The 25,702-nt window shown below is 46.4% G+C and overlaps 1 protein-coding gene across 1 annotated transcript in view; it reads left to right on the top strand.

Moving 5' to 3' along the window:
* Positions 1 to 25,702, top strand: part of DNAH7 (dynein axonemal heavy chain 7) — a 1,812,153-nt gene that overhangs the window by 801,131 nt on the left and 985,320 nt on the right. The window contains exon 36 of the mRNA XM_086955398.1: positions 17,013 to 17,168. Within this exon, the coding sequence (XP_086811524.1) occupies positions 17,013 to 17,168 (156 nt within the window). The remainder of the gene's footprint in view (positions 1 to 17,012; positions 17,169 to 25,702) is intronic.

Genomic DNA, 25,702 nt, shown 5'->3' with positions numbered 1-25,702 from the left:
ACTCTTCTGAGCTTTTATATCCCATGGTGTATCAAGAAACCAAGTGATTCTTAAACTGGAGTGGTGAGTACACCCAAACAACCAAGGAAAACTTCCCCATTGATTTGTGTATCGTTTTACTACTTTGCTTTTGTAGATTTACATATGTGCTTTTATTTTCTTTTTATTGAATGCTCACTAATCTCCTGACTGTTTTGATTTAAAGGCAATTCCGTGTTATAATGTGCAAGAATATATGTATGAATTTTTTATTGCACTGCATTATGTTTCAAGACCTCAGTAAAATTAAGACTTCGATAAAGAAAGTAGTTTAACATGAATGGTTGGTATCACATAAGACCTAATAGTAAAATATCTACACTTGAGAATGGCTGTGAGAAATTGGATTGTTGGATGAACGGTATTAACCCTGCTCAAGCAACAGTCACAATCCCCATCAGGGTGAACCACTAAAGTCACTAACTGAACCTGTGCTTAGCCTTCTGGTAGCTTGGGACAAAAGCAGTCAGAGGTAACTTAAAGAATATGTGTGAAATCTGTATGCAGCACATAAACAGTAATAAAGTGAAAACACACTATAAGAAAAAACCCTCACCAATTTAGGAAATAGTATCAATTTTAATAAATTATTTGACACCAAAATGACAAAAATCCAATTAGCAGAACTGCAGTTATGAATTTCTAAAATTTAGAGTAAAAACGAGCACCTAAAAGATCTAGAGTCACAAGACCAGGTCAAATTTGAAAAATATTACTGATCGTGATTGAGCGTGACTTGGATACAAAAAGTGAATTGGTCCTGGTTGACACTTACCTTTGGATTTAGAAAGAATGTCAGCAAAAAGTTGCCTGAGAAGGTAAAGTTTAGCTTGCAAGGCTGCAGTTGTTTCCGAGGAGGAGGCCTCATGGGGGGCGCTGTAAATAGTTGCAGTACAGATTTCTACGTACAGGCGAGGTTGGAGGCTGTAGCTAATGAGAGTTCCTCGAGGCCGAATACTCCTTTTGTGAAGGACCGTAGAACAGGATTTGCTGCTGAAGAACATAGCAGGTGCTCCTGCGAAGTCGGACTGACTGGCAATGCTCCTTGAGGGGAATAGATGAGACAGTTGATCATGGACTTCTCTTGGTTCTCAGAGTAATTTCTAGGCAAAACTTTTCAAAGTCCCAAGTTTGAAATTTTGGCTATCTAGGTATCTTTAACACCACCACCAAGGGTCTAGCACGGAATGGGCACCACTTGGGTGGTTAGGGCTACTCAGGCTGGGTCTAGGTACAGGTTCAAGATGGTTGGAGCCTTTTCTGTCCCTGACGCCAGCCAACTAACCCTTGCAGTCACTCTGGTAGTCCTGGGCTCAGCAGTGGAGCAAGGATCAGGCAGCAGTTAGGCCTCTGAGGGTTCAAGGCTTTCTTCCGGTAGTAGAGTAGTCCTTTCAGGTGCAGCAAGGAGTCTTCTGAAATATACAACAGGCACAGCAGCAGGCAGTCCTCCGAGAGTCATTCCATAGGTCCAGAAAGTGAACTAAAGAGTGGGTCTGAGGGTCTCATTTTTATACCTGCAGCCTTCTTTGAAGTAGGAAACGTTTCTAGAGAATTCCCATAGAAGTGCTTGAAGTTTCTTGCCTCCCCTGCCCAGGCTCCAAGCTGGCTACATGAACATTGTAGTGGTGACAAGTCCTTTGTGTGAAGGCAGGGCACAGCCTATTCAGTTGCTAGTGGACCTTGCCCAGCTATGCCTGGGAGGAATAAACAACGTCCAACTCCCAACTACATCTAGTCAAGTGACCCAGGAACAGGCTGCAGGGACCAAATAGCTTAGGTAGGAAAGTGCCAACTTTCTAAAAGTGGTATTTTCAAAATGGTAACTCAAAATCCGACTTTACAGTTAAAGATGGTTTTAAATTACAATTTCTCAAACATTAAACATGAAACAGCAACCCAATGTTATCCTATCATAGAGGTAGACCTCACAGTAATGAGTTTTTCACTAATAGGACATGTTAGACTTAAAGGTAAATGGCCAACCTTTTCATTATAATTCACCCTGCCCTTTGGGCTACCAATGGCATACCTAAGGGGTGATTCATATGTAATAAATGGGTAGTTTAAGACTTGGCAACAAGTTTATTTTCCAGATCAAATTGGACATTTAAAACTGCATTCAGACTGTAATAGTAGACCTGGGACATATTTTAAGGTGTTACTTAACTGGGCGTCACCATAAGTGCTGGAGGCAGGCCCACTATTAGCTTTTACTTATTTACAGGCCCTGTGTATATGCTATGGCACTTTACTTGGGACTTACAAGTACATTAAATATGCTTTTTAGGTGTAAGCCAACTGTACCATGTTTTAGGGAGTGAGCACAAGCACTTTATCACTGGTTAGCAGTGGTAAAGTGCACAGTCAACTGGGACCAATAAAAACGTTATTCAGCAAAAATAGAAGGAGTGGAGGCAAAAAAGTTTGGTGTGACCTTGCAGAGCGGGCAAAGTCATACAATGACCATCAAAAACATAAAGTTTATTTTTCCATTAAATGAAACGTTAAACTTGTTCCAAGCTGCAAGCAGAAGTAGATGGACATTTTTGGCAAATTTCCAATCAAATCTACCCATTTTTTTTCTTGCATACAGAGTATAACTGGGGCTTATCCACTGTTTCATGTGTAGAAAAAACTCGAAAAGGACTGTGAGGGCCAGAAAATGTATTTACCTGCTGTTAGAACTTGGATTTCTGGTTGGCTAAGGCTTGCGCCAAAGCCAGGCAGAAACCCTCACTCTAGTCAGGGCAAGGGAGTTACAAGCCAAAGATAACCCCTGCTCACCCCCTTGGTAGCTTTGAACGAGCAGTCAGGCTTATCCCGGAGGCAATGTGTAAAGCATTTGCGTGTGCACACAGCAGCAACATCCCAGGCACACTACAAAAGGAACTACACACAAGGTTATATAAAAATAACTTTTGTATTCTCAAAACACATCAGATAGTAATCGCACACTATACATTGTACCAACTGGCACGGGCAATATACACAAGGGATTATTTACAAAGGACAGGGCGACGTGGGCCACTGTCAAGATCAACACTTAGCATAACTTGGTACCAGTAAAAATAGATCATAAACCTACAACCAGTAGCCGCTGGTAATCACTGTACTCCACCTCAACCTGTAACATAAACTACATTATGCACAGTCACATCAGGCGCGAATTACATCCTGCGCCAACCTCTCCAGCATAAACGCATTTTGCAATTTCCTAACAAGTCTAAACACATTAGACCCTACCTTCTAAGTATAACTCACATTAGAGGCGTAAAGCACAATCTCACTAACAGAAACCGACATAGGTAAAACAACCTCATAAGTCTAACCATATCTAGAGGTATCAAACACAGGGTGCGCAAAACATACTATACACAATACATTTCCTAGCACCACATTTAGAACACATCAATCACATTAGAGCCTTGCACCCTATCCATATACCAGCCCCCCTTGGCTAACTGGCCATCAATAAGGGGCTCAAATGCCCTATGTCCAGAATGTCAGGGCGCGCTGCCAATGCAGCGCCAGTCAGGGGTGCGCCATCTGCGCAAACCTAAACGGTGCAGCTGCCCACTACTTGCTGGGCAGCTGAGAGCAATAAAAGGGCCTATACGCTGCAGCTGGCACTAAGTGCTACGCAGCTGTGGAAGGCCAAGGTAGGGCGAAGGAGTGCACTCACTCCTAGGTTCACAAAGAACAGGTCCCCTGAAAGACAAGCCTAAACGGTACAGCTGCCCACTACTTTTTGGGCAGCTGTAAATCAGCAAAACTGCTGCATGGGCGCTTAGTGGCCCTCAGGACAACTTTTCACACGTGGTAGCCCTCCAGAACACATAAGGCGCACATTGGAGCCCTCTAGGCTCTGTAAACAACTGTGCCCTGGGTTCGAGCCATCTAGGCTCTGGAAATCACCAAGTTGCACTTAAAACACTGTGGAGCGCTGGAGCCACACGGGGCTCTGTAAATTAAACAATGTACCCCTGTGAGCCATTTGGCTCTCAAAATAACTGGGGCCTCTGAGCCACGGGGCTCTGCAATTGAAACTTGCCCCCAGGAGCCCACTGGCTCCTTAAAGAAATAAATTCGGCGGTAAAACGAGGGGTGGGCACCCTCTTGGATTTAAATAAACACACGGGCCAAGTCGCGGGGTGGGCACCCGCGCAATTAACACAATACCACAACATGTATAATTCAGGGTAGGCACCTGCTGGAAATTATCTAAATAAGCGGGGTGGGCACCTGCGCTGCCATTTAATATATGCAGCAATGAGGGGTAGGCTCCCTCAGTATATGGGCAATTTAAGATAAAGCGCTTCCCTCAAGGACATGCAGTGCAGGAGGAGCTAGGTGGCCCAAAAACGAAGTCAGCACTCACAAGGTGCTGGGGCTGCCCCCCAAAAGTCTCCCTGGGGTCCTGGAGGTAATGAAGCAAATTAGGAAGGTCCCACAAAGTCTCCAAGGCATCAAAGATGGAGCAGAACAGCTCCCAGCAAGGATAATCCTCCAGACGTCCAGTTGCAACTGGTTCTGGAGCACTTTGTTTTGCTCAGACCCTCTGCCTATTCACAGGATGTGTCAGGGACATCTGACACACCACAGCGGGTGGAGCCAGCATTGTGGAGGGAAGGCCCAGACCTATTCAGGTCCCAGGTGTACTCCTCCCTTCCATCAACATGCAGATCTTTCCATTCGCCATCGGGGCAGACCCATCCTGACTCCTGGAGCCAGGCCCACCAGCCAGCTCCAGCCAATCACAATCACATTTACTGCACAGACATGCCAACTTCTAGATGTGGCACTTCCCCACTAGACACAATAAATATGCACACATCAACGCACAGCATTTAATCACATGAGTTTGCACATACCAAACTCGACCCTGCACTCCCCACACATCAGGAACTACCATGGACAATCATATCCCTATGAATTCCTATGGGAGAGCAGGCCACTCACACCACACATACACAGAGCGCACGCACTTTACACTGGACCACAGTGAAAAGGTGCGCAGAGGCCTAAAATCACCAGCACCAGGTTACAGAAACAGGCTAGGAACATGCAAAAAGTTTCGGGTGAACCTGCCAAAAGGGCCAAGTCCAACTCCTGCATTAAAGTAAATACTTTTCCTTGACCCCCGACATTGCAAAGCAACTTTCTCAGCAGGGAAGTCTGTTGCGGCATCTGACTTGGAGGTCCCTTCTGCCGAGGTTTCTAGACAGGCTCCACAGACAGGCTCCCCTGCTTTGGAAGTCCCTTTTGAAAATCACTGCAAGGGGCCACCCACTGTATTTAACGTAACATACTTATCATTAAGTTTGTCTACATACTCTTCTCACCCTAGTAGTGCTAGTTCCATGCATTCCTGACTCTGTGGAATTAGGTATTATTGTTCAGTAAATCTAATCCACCTACACTTCACAATTTTATATCTGTGGCAGGCTAATATGAAAACAACAGAAATGGTGAAAAGGATTGAGTGAAAACAAATTTCACCTACAGTCACTCTACTGAGCATGAATTAAACAAGCATTGGCAACGGCAATAGGTTTCGCCTATGAAAAATCTTTTGGCTTTGTAATTTTTTTTCCATGTTGTACAGCAGTTGAGTTGCTACATAACATGGCATAGCGTAAACCAAAAAAGTGTTATGACACTGCCATCATTGGCTGTGTTGTAGTGTTTTTTGTTTCTTTTTGCAGTGAATGTTCTGAAAATGGGTTAATTCAAAGGAACACATCAGAAGGAACATAAAAGATTGAGTGGGGAGAAGGGAGGGGGTGAAACAAAACATGGGAGAGGACCAGGACTTCTCAGGAGCCATCAGGTACATTAAAGAATGAGTACAGTTACTTCTATATTTCCATTTAAAGCACTGGTGATATGATATTGGAAAACAGCATAAATAATTAAAACTTGTTCATTTCCCAAGTGCTTACTACTACAGATTTGAAGTTTATAATGTTGTAGATAACAGCTGCTATCAGCCTTAGGCTCAATTGGGGAGCGTGAAGGGTTGTGGGGGGTGGGCTCTGAAGGGTTGCCCTGCGCCTCCCCCCACCACAGAAAGCAGAAGCAGTGTCCTGAATTTCGTCCCTGGAGATTTACCATTGTATGCTAGGGTGACCAACCGTTCGGATATTTCACCGTCTGACTGTTATTTGGGCCTCTTGTCCATGATAATGTCTTTCATGTATGCCTTTTGTCTGTAATTCTGGACATTGGAGGGAGCGGTCCCTTTGTGAGCAGCCTAAGAGTTCTCCAGTTCTCACTGCAGGGGCCAGCTGCTTGTGCTGCTGCTGTGAACTCAAGAGTGTGCAGCAGCCCCTCCCGACTTGGCACTGACTGCTATCAGCCTAATTATTGCATAACAGAATGATAATGGGCCTCACTGTGCAGTTACAGCCTTTCCTGGGCCTCCTCCTGTCTGGGCCAATGGCAGGGTATTCTGCTTTTGTTTAGAGGCTCCTGTCACCTCACCAGGGGTCAAGCTCTGGGGAGTCGGAGATTGCATTTTTGCACTTCTTACTGGGTTAAAGGCACAGCCTTTAGATCCCTTGTTTGCCAGCAATTTATAGGCTAAAAATGTCACTTTAACTCTGGTGATCAATGTCACAGTTTGAGAAAAACTAAATATGTTTGCGAGTCGTGAGTTTTCTCCTGTGTGATCCCGACTCGTCACAGGCATTGAACGGTTTGAACACATCACACCAACCATTAAATCACTCAACTGTTTTCCTATCCAAGATAGATGTATCTACAAGTCTGCATGGATCACACACAAAACCCTTCACACTCATCCCCACAACTACCTAAACAGCAAACTCGTGAAAGCAGGAAAAGCCAGAACTCTGAGACTTTGTAACTCACTTCTTCTCATCCCTCCAAAACTGAAAAAGAAACCCACCCAGTCCGGATCCTTTTCGGGTAATATACCCAGGTTGTGGAATGCACTCCCTATTGAACTCAGATGCAACCCCTCCTTCTCCTGTTTCAAAATGGATCTGAAACTCCATCTCCTCGACAAATACTTTACCGACAAAGCCAACTGAGCCAGACTCGGACATCCCAGTTGACTCTCCTTACTACCTAGACCTTCAAGAATTGGCGGTCTTCTGACGGTTTCCCCAACATAACCTACCCCTTGACTCACCCCTCTAATGTATTGTCTCTAAATGTTTATTGTTATGCATATCTTCTCATGTATCCTTATACCATGCTTTTCTCTACTCTATTCTTTCATGTTGTAAAGGGCTCTGATACCCACTGATCTAGCTAGCTAAAACGTATAAAATAAAATTAAGTATGGCAGAGGAATGGTGTTCCTCGAGCCTAACATAATGTGTAACATGAGGATCAAAGAATTGTTTTTTTATGGAGACAGCTCATTGGGTTGCTGCTTTTGTCAAAGGGACCCTTTTGTTAATTATGTGGCGTAATGCACCACATTTTGTAATAGTTTTACTTTATTATTTTGACATTTTATAACTTGGTAACACTGTCTGGGCATAGATTATACCTCATTAGTACCAGTTTAACACACAAATATAGCAATAAGCAACAGAAAGGTTAACAGTCACCCTTTGCAAAGGGCCCTCCACTACGTGGAAATGTGTTGCTGCATCTTAGTAACCCATGAATCATTTGAGCTAAAATATGCAAAATATGCAGTATATGATGGTTTATGTGGCAAATGCAGCAAGTCTATGATTATGCAGAAATTGCAGTGGCTGGACAGTTATTCCAGAGGCCCTGGTCTCAAGTAACATTTAGTATGCATTGGCTTACACAGTTATACAAGCCATTGTGTCTGTAGAATATGTGTGTGATATAACAAACTTCAACACCCTACTCTACCCTACATACTTGGAATGAGTAGCAGTGAAAAAGAAAATAACTACGCATGAGAGCGGTTCTATGTAGAGATGAGGGGCACCATTGGAGGATTGCATTGATTGAATCCTTGGAGGTCTTGGAGGGAGGGGGAACAACACACATTCTCACACCATCTGGCACCAGCTCTAAACCTAGCCTTGTCAGGGGCGCAACTATCATTTCTTCAGCCTATGCAGTGCCCTAAGCCATGAGGTAAAAGCACTTCAGCAGCTGATTGTGGAACGGCTGGTAGGAAGGCATAGTCTATGAATGAAGGGATTACATTTTATTTTTAATCATTGCCTTTCCAACAATTTTATTTCAACATTACAGTTAATGGAAAACAAAGAGCACAAGTAGAAATACCTACATAACATGATCTTCTAGTGCCGCACTGTGACCTGTAAAACTGCTCTGGGCTGGAACCTTTGATGGATAGCAGGTTTATTAGTTAGTAAACACCATCACAAAACAAATTAGATGTACATATGAAAGAAATTCCTTTTTAAAATAATCGGTTTTCTTAAAAACTTAGATTAATATTGCGACAACACAGTAAATATCTTGCTCTTATTTAAAACATGACATTATAAAATTCCTTCAATTCATAATTGTGGATACTCTTCACCATTTATTATAAAGTGGCATATCCATCAGTATAAAATTCCACAGCTCCAAATGTCAACATCCTGCTACTTGTTTTAACGTCATATCAATGTCTTGTGCTCATACGATGGGACAAGTTCCTTATGCTGTTGTATGCAGCTTACAAATCTGTTTGATTGATTTGTCATGAAATTGTAAAAACTTCAGTAGTTTGCATTTAGCTGAGGATCTGTAGGGTCCAGACTTCTCATTATAGCTGTTCTGCATGTACGGATCCCTCTCTCATTAAATAAGCGCTTTAAAAGTGTACGGCGTACATTGCTCAGTTTGGGACATATGCTGACCAAATGCACAAAATCCTCGTTTGGGGCATCACATAGTCTGCACATTTTTGGTCCTTTTTATTGCCATACTGGTTTGCCTGACAAAGATGGCAGCTCACCTAAGATCATAGCCAGTAGTTTTTTCTAGAAATACGCCAGATAGGTTATATGTAGGTAAGTTGCCGGTTGCAATGTGACATATGTTTGAATTGTCATACAAGCGTGGGATCGCCTCGAAAATATGCTTTCATCCTCAACTCGCGAATTAATTTTTGCTGCTTAATTCATGGCTTGGCAAAAAGTAGGATACGATAAATTCAGGTCCCATAAATCACCCGCATTTGTTAATTGTAGAGATGATAACACATATTTGTTGTAACTTGAATTCACATCAGTATTCATAGATTCCCATAAAGCACTGATTAAAGGTCTGGACTGATTATTTCGTATTTTATGCATGGATTTGATTAAATGATACCTTCTTGCTATGTTTTGCTGTGTTAATCCAAATTCCAAATGAATTCGAGTGGGAGAAGCATTACATCTATCCAATATTTTGGAGTCCCTACCATGCATCACTGTACTTGCGCAAGTTAAAGATAGAAGCAATCCTTCTTTGATAACAGAGAGCAATGGTTGATAGGAGGGGCCGTCTGTTTTTTTTTGCAAGTAAACTGAATGAGCATTATTTTTCCTAACCATATACTGTTGTTGTGCATGAAAGTTAAAAGTGTTATCAAAATAAACCCCCCAATATTTATAAATAATAACTTCGTCTATCATTACATTATCCAGCTTGATCTTTAGTGAGGCACGGGGATTATTCCCAATAAGCATGAATTTTGTCTTGGCAATGTCAATGTCTAATTTATTGAGTTTTGTATATGCCACAATTTCTTTAATCAATCTTCAAGTGCAATTTCTGTGTGACTCAGAAGCACAATATCATTGGCATATAATAGATGGCATATCGTTAGTGGGCCTAACCTTGGAGCATGCGAGTTGACTTGATCCTGCTGGGTGGATAAATCCGTTGTAAAGAGGTTAAACAAATGTGGAGCCAGGTGGGTGGATTTCACCCCCATTCTTTGAAAAATAGCATTTTCTTAAACAGTAATTTTCGGTCTGTGTGTATGTATATGCCATTTCTGTAGTGGGACCCCAGCCAAAAGGCAGTGGAGTACTGTAAACGTCTGGAAATCTGTGCCAAATCTTTGAGGGATATACTTGCCAACATTTCACACAACACAACGCAGTACATGAAGTTGTTGTGCTGCATTGCGTCAAAGGGAAAGAGTGGAGTAGCACCATATTTTCAAAGATATTGTGCATTAGAATTGGGATTAAAGCCTGACATGCAATTTACAAAGTTAACTTCACATAATATTTGTTCACTCCCTATTCAACCTCTTCACCTCTCGGTTCTCGTTTTCTCTATCTATTCCTTCCTCTCCTCTATCTAGCTATGTCTCCCTTTCACCATCATTTCCCTCTCTTTTCCACACTCTCTAGGAGTGCTACTGCCTGTGAATTTTAAGTCTATGTTCAGCAACAGAGCGATGCGTCTGGCACTATCATTGATGGTATGGGTTAGAACTGTAAAATTTGCCTCTTATGTCGGCTGTCAAATACTGCTTGGAGTGTTATATGTTTACTAATTGTTTCATCTTTCATATTTGTGTATGTTTGCTGAACACTCAGTGTAAATCAAACTAAAGAACATAAACCACCTATATCAAATATTTGAATTGTGCTGGATGAGTGTGAATTGTTATTTTTTTATGTGTAGACTGTGATTGCTTATAATTATGGTTGGAACACTTTTGAGCTTGGTGATGCTCAACTATGTGTAGCATCTGAACTGTATGGGGTGTGTGCTCAGTGTTTTGTCTAATGTATTCTGTGGATGTTTTTGTTACTTCTCAATGGAATTATGTTGTTTTGTACATAGCAATGTCCAAATGCTGCTCGCAATTGAACAACTATTTGATGAATTTTCAGTAACATCTATCCTTCTATTAGCAGTGTACAGGACAGCGTCTGGGTAGCTTGGAGTAAAATAATAGGGTTAATACAAAAATTAGATAATAAAGGGAAGTCTTTAAGCACATCAGTTTTTGGAAAAGTCTAATGAAGAAGCATATGAATTAACAGTGTTTAGTATACGTAGACTCTGGTGGCATGAAACAAATAAAATACGATCTGGGTATTTCAATACAGAGCGGATTGTTTGAGGTGCGGCATAATTGCATGGCAGAATACTCATGGATGTGTCATTACTTTTCAAAAAGTTAATTTTGTGTGAGGTGTTAACTGTCTCCCCATTGATGAAAGTCCTCTTAAAGTTATTGTGATCTGAAGACATAGCCTAGTACACAGATGCCTTAAACATCTTTCGTATTAAAATAACTAGCAGTGTCTGAGATAATCTCCCTAGGTTTAAACCACTCTATCTTCTCATTCAAACATGATTGTATAGTAGGGGGAACTTTACAGTATTCAGAAATAAGGTGTCGTAATGTATAAATTGAGCATATGAGGCACATCTGAAATTCACCCCTCATTTTCGAGCCGGTAATGGGTAATGCCCTTAAGGCAGGGTGCCAAAGTTTTGATTTACCTGTAGGCCCACCTGAGACAAGCCAAGAAAATGTAATTAATTTACAGAGGCATATAAACTTGATCAGATGCTTTCATGCAGTAAGTCCCCCTCTACCTCTGCCACCATATTCGTAATTCACTGAGTCACAATGTAGGATATGTGTATCATACGGGTAATGCCGACTTTAGCCTTCACCCTTTCTACATCAAAAAATTGGGTACTGAAAATGGCAATATGTTCCTCTTTACCAGAAGTAATGAGATAATGAGCAACAGAACACCATGTTTTGGATAGAGACTTCTAGCTTCAGAGTCCTTATCTTTGAATTTCCCAAGCGTAAGGCTGAATCTGGAAACTTTTGCTGTACAATACATGCTGTGCACACTGTTGGGTGGCTCCATTGTGCTCCACGTCACATTGTTGGCATCGGTAGCATTGGTAATGACATGGTGGTACCTATATAGGCGCCACCTAGGTGCGCGGACTTCCGCTCTTTTCTTTCCGCACAAGATTAGCGCAGATCCGGGAAGAGCTACCATTCTGACGCTTTTTGATGGGTTTCTTCCCGACTTTTTTTTAAATTCCGAATTCTTTCCAACTTCATGTGCAAGGATGTCTTCGAGGACGACAGGATTAAAGCCATGCGGTTCCTTGCATGATGTCAGTTACTGACCCCCCACCTCATCTGTCTCTGATGTCCCAAGCGCGACCACGATTAGAAGTCGTGCTTGGACTGGTGGGCCATGGCTCTGAAGGCCTGGCTGGAGCAGGCGATGAAGCTCCTTGCAGCCTGGCAGTCAACACCATCCAGCAAGACTCAGTGGAGATCCCAGTCCCAACTGAAGAAGAGGAAGTTGCAGAACCACTCTCAGAGTCCAAAGTCCTCTTCATCCCACTAGAAGTCTTTGGGACACTCGGGGAAAGAGGCACAAGATGAATAACAAGTCCAAGCAGACTTCATCTTCACCTCGGCTGTCGTACGTCGATGAGAGAGGTAAAGAGCCCCAACGCCCATGGTTCTGCAGAGCCAGAGCCAGGGTCGACTTCATGCATCCCTCCCTTTCTGTGAGCCGGAGCGTCCCCCACTCACATAAAATAATTTTATGAGGCCATGCACCGCATATTTGAGTGGGCCTACCCCGATGGGGGCCCTATCAGGTTCGGTGCCGTCGGCTCCGGCCATGGCATAGGGGCATCTCATTGATCCGATTCCAGATCCAGGTTGACGCTGGTCATGCCAACGCAACCTCCTCTGGGATCGGACCTGAAGTCGGTGCCTTGGGTGCCTCCGGTGACGCAGAGTCACAATGACGTCGCTCGACTCCGATTCCGGTGCCAATTGAACCCATGGATTCTGTGTTGTCACCTGAGCACTTTAAGGATGTGCTAGGCTTAGGAGAGGAATGGGAGGGGTCTTTGGACCCTCTGGCACACCCAGATGACTCCGCAGAGCATTTGCACTGGTATGGGGAACTGCCGGAATCCAGTGGACTGGACACTTCTACAGATACTGGCATGCTCTCTCCGCGAAACAACAGTGGCTACGGAGGAGCGGAATCCTATGCCACGGTGGTAGAAAGGACAGCTGAGATCCTAGGACTAGAACAGCCCACCGTTCAGGTCAGGACTATTCACCTGACGGAAGTGCTTCCACCTGGGCATCCACCTCCGAACCCCTTTTGCCCTTTAATGAAGCATTGTCAGATGTCCTTTGAAGCACGTGGTCCAAGACTAGCACAGGACCTCTAGTGAACAGGATAATTGCACTGCGCCGTCGCCCGGCACCGGGTGACCCACAGTTCCTCAGCCATTCTACCCCAGAAGTTTTGGTGGTGGAGGCCTATAAGTCACACGCTGCATTCCCTTACACTCCTACAGATTGGGAATCCAAGAGGCTGGATTCATTTGGGAAGAAATTGCCAAACTGGCTTTGCAGTAGTTGAATACTGCGTGCTTATTGAGCCATTTCTCCCACTGTCTTCGCTGGAGGCCCGGGCTGCGCTTCCTCAGGTAGTTAAGGAAGCAGCAAAATTCTCCATAAGGTGCGACCTTGATACAACAGATTCTCTGGGCAGATCGATTTCCATGACAGTGGCCTAGAAGCACCACGCCTAGCTTAGAACAATTGGCTTCTCGGGTGATGTCCAGGCAAATATCATGGACATATCCTTTGATGGGACCCGCCTTTTTGGGAAAAAGACAGAGTCATCCCTAGTGAGGTTCAAGAACTCTCGAGCTACTGCCAGATTTTTTTTGGGCATATCTACTACTTCTTGCGGCCGGGTTACGTTTTGCCCCTTTCTTGGCATTGGAAGGGATTTCCAGCCGTGTGAGCCCTATCCCAGCCACCGTCCTCCGCAGGCTTCCCAAGCCGTAAGGGGACGTGGACGCTGTTCATTACGACCTAGGAATGGAAGCCAGAAGTCATTGGCCACTGTGCCCTTGGCAGCGGCAGCCTCTAACCACTCCAGTTGGTTAGAATTGTTTGCCTCCTAAGAGAATGTGTAGTGTTAGCAATACTGTGTGCTGGAGTTTCCAAGGCGTCTATTGCTTGGCAACGCTTTTTGTCGCAGGTGGATCTGAGGCCCACTGTAAGCCTTTCCGCCCATACCATTCCTTCCCAGCGTTCTGAAGAAGATCAGGAGCGACCGGGCCCAAATCATTCTTGTGGCTCTGGACTGGGTGAGGAGAGTCTGGTATTCCGAGATTCTGAAGAGCATCGATCCTCCGATCAGGCTGCAGCATCGGGAGAGGAGAGTTGTCCATCCAAACCTGCCAACTCTGCACCTCCATGTGTGGAGATTGAGAGGCGGCAGTTGATGGCTTTTGACCTTCCTTCCGAATTATGTAACGTTATTTTGGCAGCCAGGCAGCCCTCCACTAAGACAGCATACACCTGCCATTGGCAGAAATGTGCATTATACTGTACAGAAAAGTCTATTGACCCTCGTTCTGCTTGTCTTTCCACTGTTTTTTTAAATTATTCTGACACTTGCTCAGCAGGGCTCTGCTATGGGAACTCTCGAGGGTTACCTTTCTGCTCTGTCTGCTTTTCTGCGGATGTCCTCAATCTTTAAGTCTCCAATTGTACATAGGATTCTAAAAGGGCTGGTCCACTTGTTTCCACCAATGCCCTTTGTTATGCCACAGTGAGACCTTAATTTGGTCCTCGCCTACCTAATGTGTGCTCCCTTTGAACCTTTACATAACTGTCCCCTCTGCCGTTTGACCATCAAATCAGTCTTTTTTTAGTGGTGATTACATCTGGCCAGAGGGTGAGTGAGTTGCAGGCGTTATCTTGCTCGCCTCCTTACCTCATGTCTTTTTCAGACAAAGTGGTGCTTCGCACCTGGGCTTTCTTTTTACCAAAGTTTGTGACCCCATTCCGTCTGGGTTCATCCCTCAAGTAACCTTATTTGCTCCCCCGCATCCCTCTAAAGAGGAGGAGCGTCTCCACTGACTGGACCCAAAAAGAGCGTTGCCGTTATCCCTTGACCGCACAAAAGAGTATTGGGTGTGCGACTAACTCTTTCTGGGGTACGTGAGAGCTAAGAAGGGAAGGGCAGTGTAGAAAAAGACCATCTCTCTCTGGGTTGTTCTCTGCATTAAAATCTGCTAAGCCTTGACAAAGAAGCAGCCCCATGAGGGATTAGAGGCCCATTCCACCAGGGAAAAGTCTGTGACTACGGCCTTGGCTCGGGTTGTCCCAGTCCTGAATATCTGCCAGGCAGCAACGTGGGCATCTTTGCACACATTTGACAAACACTGCTGCCTGGACAGTTGGGTCTGCAGAGACGGGCATTTTGCCCGTTGATTCCTGCAGGACTTCCTAGTTTGAGGTATTGGTTTGAAACCCACCACCGGGATGGTATGGCTTTGGTATCCAATTCAAAGATACGGACTCTGCAGCTAGAAGTCTCAATCAGATTAATAAGTTACTTACCTTTGGTAACGCATTATCTGGTAGAGACTCTATCGTGCTGCAGATTTCTTACAGCCCCACCCATGCCTTTCCGCTTTGCGGACTAATGTTGTAGGGCTAGGGTTACTCCCCCTTTTCAGGGACCTAATTTTGCACACAAGTACGTCAGTTACTTTTTGACTCTGCACTTCTGGTGTGGAAAAAACGAAAAGTACTGACATCTGCACGCCTGGGTGCCGTGGCATCATAACCAAAGCTAACAACGCCAACAATGTCACTCGGAGCCAAATGAAGCCACCCGACGGTGGGCACAAGGGGTATAGATCAGTAAAAGATTCCAGATCCAGCCTGATGTTTGAGAAATTCAAAGGTAAGGAATCTGCAGCTAAATAGAGTCTCAACCAGATAATGCGTTACTGAAGGTAAGTAACACGTTCACCAAAGCCATTTTGAGAGAGAGAGCACAGATGCTGAGGTCCTGGTTAGCATGATCCCAGCAAACTACAGTCAAAACACACTGACACCAGGCAAAAAGTGGAGATAACCATGAAAGAAGATCCTACTTTCCTACACATGGGATTTTCAGTTCTTGCTGGTAGGATTGCATCATCTGTGTAAAACAGACATGGCGTATTGGAAAACCCACAACACTAGATCATCGGCATGACAACAAAGTGACGTAAACATCAAGTAATTAATTAAATAGCACATTAAACAACTTAAGGTCCAAAAGACACCCAAGACTAACATTCTTGGCTACATGAAGCTGATTTGGTCATGTGCCTCATGTTCCATATCAGACATTTATTTAATTAATTGTTTATGAAGGACTAACATATTACTGAAGTCACTGCATTGAGTTGCGAGAGGCTGTCAGGACTCTGCATCACTCCCCTTCTCAATGAACTGGCATTCAATATTGAGGTAGGTATTCCCCTGGAAATTAAGGGCCTTATTTAGAGAGTGGAACGCTGAGAATCTCTGACACAAATGTGGCAGATAACCTGTTCGCTGTAATAGTGCATTATATCTTATGGTATACAACATAAGGTGAAAAGGATATCCGTTGTGTTGTGGCAGAGCAACCCGTCTGCCAAACTCAAAATCAGGCCCTAAATCTGCATTCTTTATAAAATCATTGATCAAATGTTCTTTGCAGAGGCAAGTCAATAATATAATTTGCTTCTGTGGGATTTGTTAGAATGAAAGAGCATGTGTATACCTTGACGCATTCCACTGTTTCTCATACCATCACTTATGCTTTCCTTTATCTCAATCCTCTAAGTCTATTGAATTAACTACACAAATAGCCTATCTTAAAACCTAGTGTTCTAAACAGTGTTCTAATGAGCTGTAAGAGATCTTGAAATGCTATTAATTCACAGTCATATTTTTTTGTAGTCGCCTAAATCATTGTTTTCTGTCATTTTTTGTCATATTAGGACAGTTCACATAGAATCGAATCACATATCAGTTAACTATACAAAGCATCATTTGCAGACTGAGCTACAGAGTACATAAGTAATCTGCATAAAACCTATACCACTTGTTTTGCGTGATAGCACAGAGGAATGGACAACAAAACACCTTTCAACGAGCCAACTACCCATAAGTAACCACAACATCATGTGTTTCCCTGTAGGATTTTCTGTTAAGGCATCTGGACAAGGAGATCTACAAACCTTTGCTCATCAACTTCTCAGCCCAAACCACAGCATCTCAAACTCAGAACATTATTATGTCAAAGCTCGATAAAAGGAGAAAGGGCTTATATGGCCCTCCTCTTGGAAAGAAGACGGTAAGTTAGCTAAAAAAAAATGCTAAATTAGGTTTGATGACGCTCCTTAGGTATTTTGATACATGACAATATAGAAAGTCATTATTGTTTTGTTATGAATTTCGCTTTGTTTCTATATGTGTATGATATTAGATATTTATCGGGAAGCTGCCTTGAGTACAGGTTCCTAAGTAATAATAACATTTACATCTCTAATTGATCCTGCCCCAATCATCTACCCTGGAGTGAGATTTTGTTTATTCTTTGGGGAGTTTTGAATAACATAACTTCTGATAGATACATCTGCCCTGTGGATTCCTCACCTTGTGAATATCCCCATTGCGCCAGCAACATTCGGAAATTCTTTTGTAGCCTCGCGCCGACGTGGACTCGGACGTCATAGAGTCACGGCTTCGCCCGAGACTCCGCTGACGTCACCGACGCCTACAATAGGCCCACGCCGGCGTGATGACATCAGTTCCCTTTTTTCCGCGTCGTCGACGCTAACGGTTTTCGGGATACTCTGTAGCATCAAGTTACTATGTAGCTTTATTTCTTCGTTGTTTCCAGTTCTCTTGTTTCTTTGTTCATAATGTCGACAAAGAAGACGGGTTTTAAGCCCTGCAGGGAATGCGGAAAAATGATGTCCGTTACGGACCCGCACCAGGACTGCATTTGGTGCTTGAGCTCCGATCACGACGTGGAAGGGTGTTCGTCGTGTCAAAAAATGAATCCTAAGGCCCTCCGAGAAAGGGAGTCTAAGCTTCTTGTTGCCACATTGAAGGCCGATAAAGAAAGAAAATCTTCGAAGTCCCATTCGAAGAAGTCGAGATTGAGGTCGAGGTCTCGGGAGGCGTCGGCTTCGAAGTCTTCCTCGGATCATGCTTCGAGGTCGAGAAGGAAGCACAAGAAGAGAAGAGATGAGTCTCGACGTCATTCAGGTGATAAGTCTGGCTCGAGGTCAATATCACCTAAGAAGATAAGATCGAAGGTAATTCCTCCACAAGAGGCTTCGGATCAGGAGGGTGAGGCTTCGCCTTCGGAGTCGCCGGCTCATTCACCCGCTCCGGCACCCGATCCGACTCCGGCTCCGTCTCCGGCCCGGGAGGAGGAAGAGGAGGTTCCTGAAGAGGTTGAAAATTCGACTCCTGTTGCTGAGACAGATTCGAATTTACCTCGAGGTCGGCCTGAGCATCCACCATTTCCAGCTCCAGGTCAGGATCCTTCTGCGTTTCTTAATGCAATGTATGATGTCTTCTCTAAGTCTTGGTACCCCTCTGGAGCGCCTTCGGGTCCTATGGGTCTAATGGCATTTAATTTGGGGGTGCCTCATTCATATACCCCGGCACCTTTCATGCCGTTTTTGCCGGCTCCGACCCCGCTGTGGCAGTACCAGGCTCCACTGAGGTCGACGCCGATGTCGACGCCAGCTCGTCCGAAGTCGACGACTCCAGCACCGGCGTCGCCTGCTCCAAGCAAGTCTTTAGAACATTCTTCTAAGCCTTAGGGTTCGGTCCCGACGTCGGCTCCGGCGCCGTCGGAGTCGACAATGGATCCGGTTACACTTTGAGTTAAGCAGAGATCTAGAAGGGAGGCTCAACGTCTGCTAGAAGAACAGAGGTACTATGAGTCTCATTATGACTTGGAAGAAGGTGAGCTGGATGAAAATTATTTTGAGGATCTAGCAGAAGCTAGTGGACTTGAATTTTCTCCAGAGTGGGTCTTGCAATCAGGCCCTGATGCACCGTCAAAGGATGCTCAACCATATCACGTGGTTATGAGAAAAGCAGCGGGTCTTTTAGGCTTAAAATTGCCTACTGTTGAGTTCAAATCGAATCTGCTTACAGAGGTTCTTCATTCTCCGAGCTCAGCAGTGGAGCCTTTGCTCCCTTTTAATGATGCTTTGACTGATCCCATTATGGAGGTGTGGAAGAAGCCTCTTTCTGCTCCTGCGGTCTCGAAAGGTGTGGCTTGGAGGTATAGAGTTGCTCCTGAGGACCCTGCCTTTTTGTCGACACACCCTTCGCCTGAGAGTTTGGTGATCCAAGCGGCATGTTCCAAGAAGTCAGTGGGTGCTTTTCCCCAAGTTCCTGGTGACAAGGAGGCTAAAAAGCAAGATCAGGTAGCCAAGAAGACTTTCTCTTCCGCTGGCATGGCGTTGAAGTCCACAAATGCCACTTGCCTTATGGGAAGATATATCCATGCTCTAATGGACTCAGTACGTACTTTGATCCCAAAGGTTCCTGAAGACTGTAGAGGTGACTTTGAGGAAGCTTTATCTGACACTCAGGCAGCAGCTCATCAGGTTATTCAGAGCGGCCTTGATACTGCAGACTCTGTGGCGAGGATTATGGGCACTGCTGTTGCCACAAGGCGTTCTGCATGGTTGAAATCCTCAGATTTTTTAGCTGATGTGCAATCTGCTTTGCTTGATCTGCCTTTCGATGGAGAAGGACTCTTTGGCAAAAAGGCGGATTCGGCCTTGGAGAGATTTAAGGACAGCAGGGCAACTGCTAGATCTCTTGGTCTGCAAGTGAGAGGCTCTACGACCAGGAAATTCAGAGGCTTTGGTTGCTCTTCCTTTCGTACATTTAGACAAGGACAGCAGCAGCAGCAGCAACAGCAGCAGCAGTCAAACACCTTGTATAAGTTGTACAGGGGAAGGCAAAGGGCGCGTACTAGAGGGCGTCAGACCTCTTCCTCCTCCACCTCCTCCAACCCCCCAGCCACAGAAAAGCAGCCCTAGATCCGCCATCCAGGATCATGTGGGTCCGGTGGGGGGTCGGCTTACTCTCTTTCTACGGGATTGGGAATCGGTTACATCAGATCTTTGGGTTCTCAATCTCGTAGAAAATGGGTATGCCCTTCCCTTTCGGGAATTCCCTCTCAATTACCCTCCTTGCCAGGGTTATTGCTCAGAGGAACATCTACTACTCCTACAGGAGGAAGTTCAAACTCTGTTGAGGAAGGGTGCGATAGAGGTGGTCCCAGAGCAGGAAAAAGGTCAGGGATGCTACTCCCGGTATTTTCTGATTCCCAAGAAGGATGGCAGGCTTCGGCCGATTTTGGATCTCAGGATCTTGAATTTTTATCTAAAACAGGAGAAATTCAAGATGCTCACCCTTGCTCAGGTTCTTCAGGCTCTGCTGGAAGAAGACTGGATGGTGTCGCTCGACTTGCAGGATGCCTACTTTCACATCCCTATCCTCAAGTCGCACAGGAAGTATCTCCGTTTTACGGTGGGTTCACAGCACTATCACTTTTCGGTCCTTCCGTTTGGGATTACTACTGCGCCTCGAGTCTTCACCAAGGTGATGGCAGTGCTGGCAGCGCATCTCAGGAGTTCGGGGATTCCAGTATTCCCTTATCTAGACGACTGGCTGATCAAAGCGGAGTCAGTCGAGAAAGTGCTCCATCACTTGCAGGAGACAACCCAGTTGTTGTTGAGGTTGGGTTTTTCAATAAATGTGCCCAAATCTCACCTGGTGCCCTCCCAGCGCAACCTGTTCGTAGGTGCAGTACTGGACACAACTGTATGTCGTGCATTCCCTCCTCCTCAAAGGATTCGTGACATACAGGATATGGTTCCTTTATTCTACAATGGAGCGGTTGTTCCAGTCCTGAAGGTCCTTCGCCTGCTCGGTCTGATGGCTTCTTCCATTCTGTTGGTCAACCATGCACGTTGGCACATGAGGGCGCTCCAGTGGTGCCTCCGCAGGCAGTGGTATCAGCACAACGGAGATCTCAGGGAGTCAGTGAGGATTTCCAGAGAAGCTGCTGCGGATGTGTCTTGGTGGGGCGTGGAAATAAACCTGTCTCAGGGGAAGCCTTTTCAGCTGCCTCCTCCAGTGGCCACAGTGATTACGGATGCATCCACTCTAGGGTGGGGTGCTCATCTGGGGGATCTGGAGGTCAAGGGTCTTTGGTCTCCAGAGGAAAGGTTGCTTCACATCAACCTTCTAGAATTACGGGCGATACATCTGGCGCTCAAGGCCTTCCTCCCTTCCCTTCGCGGTCGGTCGATCCAAGTCCTGACGGACAACACGACCGCGATGTGGTACATCAACAAGAAGGGAGGAGTGGGGTCGCGGTGTCTCTGCAGAGAGGCTCTGCGTCTCTGGTCCTGGGTTTAGCACCACCAGATTTGTCTGATGGCAAATCATCTGGCCGGAGTTCTGAACGTTCGTGCAGATGTTCTCAGTCGGCAGATCTCTGCCGATCACGAGTGGAGGCTTCACCCGGAGGTGGTGCGTCATGTCTTTCGGACGTGGGGGACTCCTCAGGTGGACCTGTTCGCTACTTGCTAGAATGCTCACTGCCCGTCATTCTGCAGTCTCCAGTATCCGATGCAGGGAGCCTTGGGGGACGCGTTTCAGTTGAGTTGGGGGAATCAACTCCTTTACGCGTTTCCTCCCATACCCTTGATTCCTCGGGTTCTGAGGAAGATTCGCCAAGACCGGGCCCAAGTCATATTGGTCGCCCCGGACTGGCCAAGAAGGGTGTGGTATACAGATCTACTCCACCTTTCCTCTCACCCGCCGCTCCGTCTCCCTCTCAGGGCAGACCTCCTCTCTCAGATGGAGGGGCAGGTTCTACACCCCCACCTCCAGACATTGCACCTTCATGCCTGGAGATTGAACGGGGCAACCTGATTTCCTTATCCCTCACACCTGACGTGGTGGATGTCATCTTGTCAGCCAGGTGTGACTCCACTAAATCTGTCTATTCGTATAGATGGTCTAAATTTGTCAATTGGTGTGGTGGGTATTCTATTGACCCTTTGAGAGCCCGTTTGTCTGACGTTCTCCGGTTTGCTCTTTCTCTGGCACAGCAGGGGCTTGCTGTTGCTACGGTTAAGGGTTATCTTTCGGCACTGTCGGCTTTTCTTTGTTTGCCTGACCAGCCGTCTCTTTTTAAGTCTCCAGTTGTTTTAAGGTTTTTGAAGGGTCTCACGAATATGTTCCCTCCTACTCCTTTTATTGTGCCTCAGTGGGACTTAAATCTTGTCTTGACTTTTCTGATGGGTGCTCCCTTTGAGCCTCTTCATAAATGTCGTATGCGGCTTTTAACCTTTAAGGTAATCATCCTCGTTGCAATAACCTCGGCAAGGAGGGTAAGTGAGCTTCAAGCTCCTAGTTCCAAGCCCCCTTTCTTGTCCATTCATGCTGATCGGATGGTTCTTAGGACCAGGGCTGCTTTTCTCCCTAAGGTGGTGACTCCTTTCCACCTTGGTCAATCTGTTACCCTCCCTACCTTTTATCCTCACCCGCATCCTTTCAAGGAGGAGGAGAGGTTGCACCGTCTGGACCCCAAGAGGGCGGTGTCTTTTTATTTGGACAGAACTAAGGACTGTCGATTGGATGATCAGCTCTTCATTGGCTTTGCTGGCTGCAAGAAAGGAAGAGCGGTCCATAAAAGGACTTTGTCGAGATGGATCGTCCTCTGCATAAAGATCTGCTACTCTTTGGCCGGTAAGGAACCTACAGAGGGTATAAGGGCTCATTCTACAAGGGCTAAGTCATCTACCTCCGCATTGGCTAGAGGTGTTCCTGTGAAGGACATTTGCAGGGCGGCAACTTGGTCCTCCCTCCACACGTTCGCAAAGCACTACTGCTTGGACACTGAGGTGAGGAGGGATGGCCACTTTGCGCGCTCTGTCCTTCAAGATTTCCTAGTTTATGTATAAACTTTGTTTATTGCGCTGTGAAGTCAGTATATCATACCATAATGCTACACAAGCTGGTCCGGCATCAACATTCAGCCAGGCCAGCGTCAATACAGCTTTTAGGACACAGTCCAAAGAGGGGAAAGGGGAAAAAAAAGCTGGGATATGTACGTGTCGTGGACCCTATTACAATGCCCCGGTGCCATTAGAATGTCTCTAATGCACCACCAGCAGTGAACTTGAGTAATGGGGCATCTTTTCCATATCACTGTTCTCAGAAGTGAGTCCGCGTCCAACAAGCTTAATAAAGTCAAAATCGGGAAAAAGGAATCCGAACACAACAAAACACCCCCGTACCCGCCACCCCCCAGCCTACCCACCCCCCACCCCGGTTCCAGGTCCATGTTCCAAGCTTGAGGTAACATTCTCTCAGGCCTCATTGTTAGCGTCATCCGGTCGAGACAGCCGCAGTAGGCGTAGGTATCTAGGGCAGGTCACCTCCCTGAATTCGGAGGCCAGAAGCTTCAAGAAAGGCTGCCACAGTTCCGGATACTTGTCGCCCTCCCCCTTAGCAATCAGTGACAGTTTCTCCATCCCCAAGACGTGCCAGAGACGATGCAGCCAGCCCTGGAAAGTGGGAATATGAGTGGTACGCCAGTAGGTAAGGATATTCTGCGTTTCCGAGCCCAGAGCTATCGCTATCAGCCGTCCTCTGTGGGAGCGCAGGGGGTAGGTAATGGGATTGGGGGAGCCCAACAACACATAAGCGGGAAACCTCGGGATGGTAGTGTCCAAGTGTAAGTCTACTTCATCTAGCACCTGCGCCCAGTAAGCCTGCAAGTGGGAACAGCCCCACAATAAGTGTACCAGCGTACCCTTCTCTCCGCAGCCCCGCCAGCAGAGCGCGTCCCTCGTGTGGTCCATCTCATGCAGTTTTTCAGGGGTGTAATACCAATACGTGGCAAGTTTGGTGAGGGTATCCATCAGCCCCATGTGGTGCGCGGAGTGTCGGGCCCTATAACAGATGCCTTCCCATTCTTTATTACTCAGTGCACGTTCTAAATCTCTTTCCCACCTCGCCCGTCCTGCATTATGAATGTGTGTGTATCTGCCTATGAGCATGCGGTAAAGATCCGATATAAGGCCACGGTCAGTCTTCCGAGAGAGCAACCAGTATTCATAGTCGCTGAGTCTGCGGGCAGCCCCCGCCCTAATGGTGGGCTGGAGCGCCCAGTGTCTCACCTGAAAATAGCGAAGACGTTCTTCCTCTGGAAGACCGAATTCCCGGCGGAGAGCATCAAAGGGGATAGCACCCTTCTCGGCATAAATGTGGTACAAAACCTTGCAACCCGCAGGGCCCCACTTCGCAAAAGCCTTCGTATCCATGCCGGGACCAAAGTCCGGGTTGGACACTAGGGGGGGTCAGCGGGGATGGGAAGGACGTCAGGTCATGCGTCGTGCTCACCTGGTCCCAGACTTCCAGAGGCGTCCTAGTAATGAAGGAGGCATAGAGATTCGGGGGTCGATGGCACCGCCTCAAGAAGGGCACCTCCTGCAAAGTGCGGCCCACCACCGCCTGGTCTTGGAAGAGCCAGTGTTTCTCCGACTCCCACTTGCTCCATTCTACTAGCGTCCGTAACTGTGCTGCTTGGAAGTATAGGAGCAGATCTTGTACGCCCAACCCTCCTTGTTCAGGAGGCAGCATCGCAAGGCGCAGCTTCATGCGTGGACGTCGCCCATTCCAAATGAAGTTGGCCAGTTCCGCCTGTGTTTGACGAATCCATCCCTCCGGCGGCCGCATAGGGACAGCTCTGAATAAGTACAGTATTTGCGGCAAAATTGTCATTTTTATCGCTGCCACCTTGCCTAGCCATGACAGGGGGAGGTGTTTCCACCTGCCCAGCTCCGATCTTATTGTGGCTCTCAGTTTCGCGTAATTCATGCGGACCGTGCCTTGCAAGGTCGGCGCCAGTTGTATGCCCAGGTACTGGACCGCTTCTGATGCCCATGGGAAGGGGAAGAGGCCCTCCAGAAATGTCCTCGTGGATTTCTCCAGGGAGAGGTCAAGCACCACCGATTTGCTGAGATTGACCTTAAACCCAGCCACCCCTGCAAAGGTGTCAAGTACCGCCACACAAGCCGGGAGAGAGTCTCGGGGGAGGAGAGGGAGAGCAGGATATCATCCGCATACAGGCTGATGGTATGTGTGAAGGCCCCCATCTTGATGCCGCGGATCCCCGGGGTAAGTCGTATCACCTGCGCCAAGGGTTCCATATACAGGGCAAATAACAATGGGGATAGGGGACAACCCTGCCGCGTGCCTCTCTCTATAGGGAAGCGGGGTGACGAGTACCCATTAACCCGCACTGTCGCTGATGGTCGAGAGTAGCAGTTGAGCACCCAGGCTCGGAAGCGTTCGCCCAATCCGGCCCGGATCAGCACCCGCTCTAGGTACAGCCAATGGACGCGATCGAAGGCCTTTTCTGCATCGATGGACAGCATCATGTACTCCCCCTCTGTGCGCGTAGCTTTTTCTATGAGGTGTAGCGCCCGTTTGGTGTTATCGATGGTCTGGCGTTCCGAAATGAACCCAGTCTGGTCCGGATCGACCAGTCCCGGCATCAGTGGGCCAAGTCTTGTGGCGAGGATACTAGTATAAAGCTTCAGGTCGATATTGAGGAGCGAGATGGGTCTATATGCTGCGCAGCTCGTTTTGTCCTTACCCGGTTTAGGGATCACGGAAATGGTGGCATCCAGCAAATCCTCCGAGATAGCCCCGGGTTCCGAGAGATAGTTGAATAGATTGGTAAGCAGCGGCACCAGCTGGGTGCAGAATTTCTTATAAAAAAGAGCAGTGAAGCCATCCGGCCCCGGGGCTTTTCCCAACCGG

This window comes from Lissotriton vulgaris, chromosome 2_1, assembly GCF_964263255.1.
Source record: "Lissotriton vulgaris chromosome 2_1, aLisVul1.2, whole genome shotgun sequence".
NCBI classification, from domain to species: domain Eukaryota; kingdom Metazoa; phylum Chordata; class Amphibia; order Caudata; family Salamandridae; genus Lissotriton; species Lissotriton vulgaris.
Note: the sequence above shows the minus strand (reverse complement) of the source record. Positions and strands in the feature narration are given on the sequence as shown.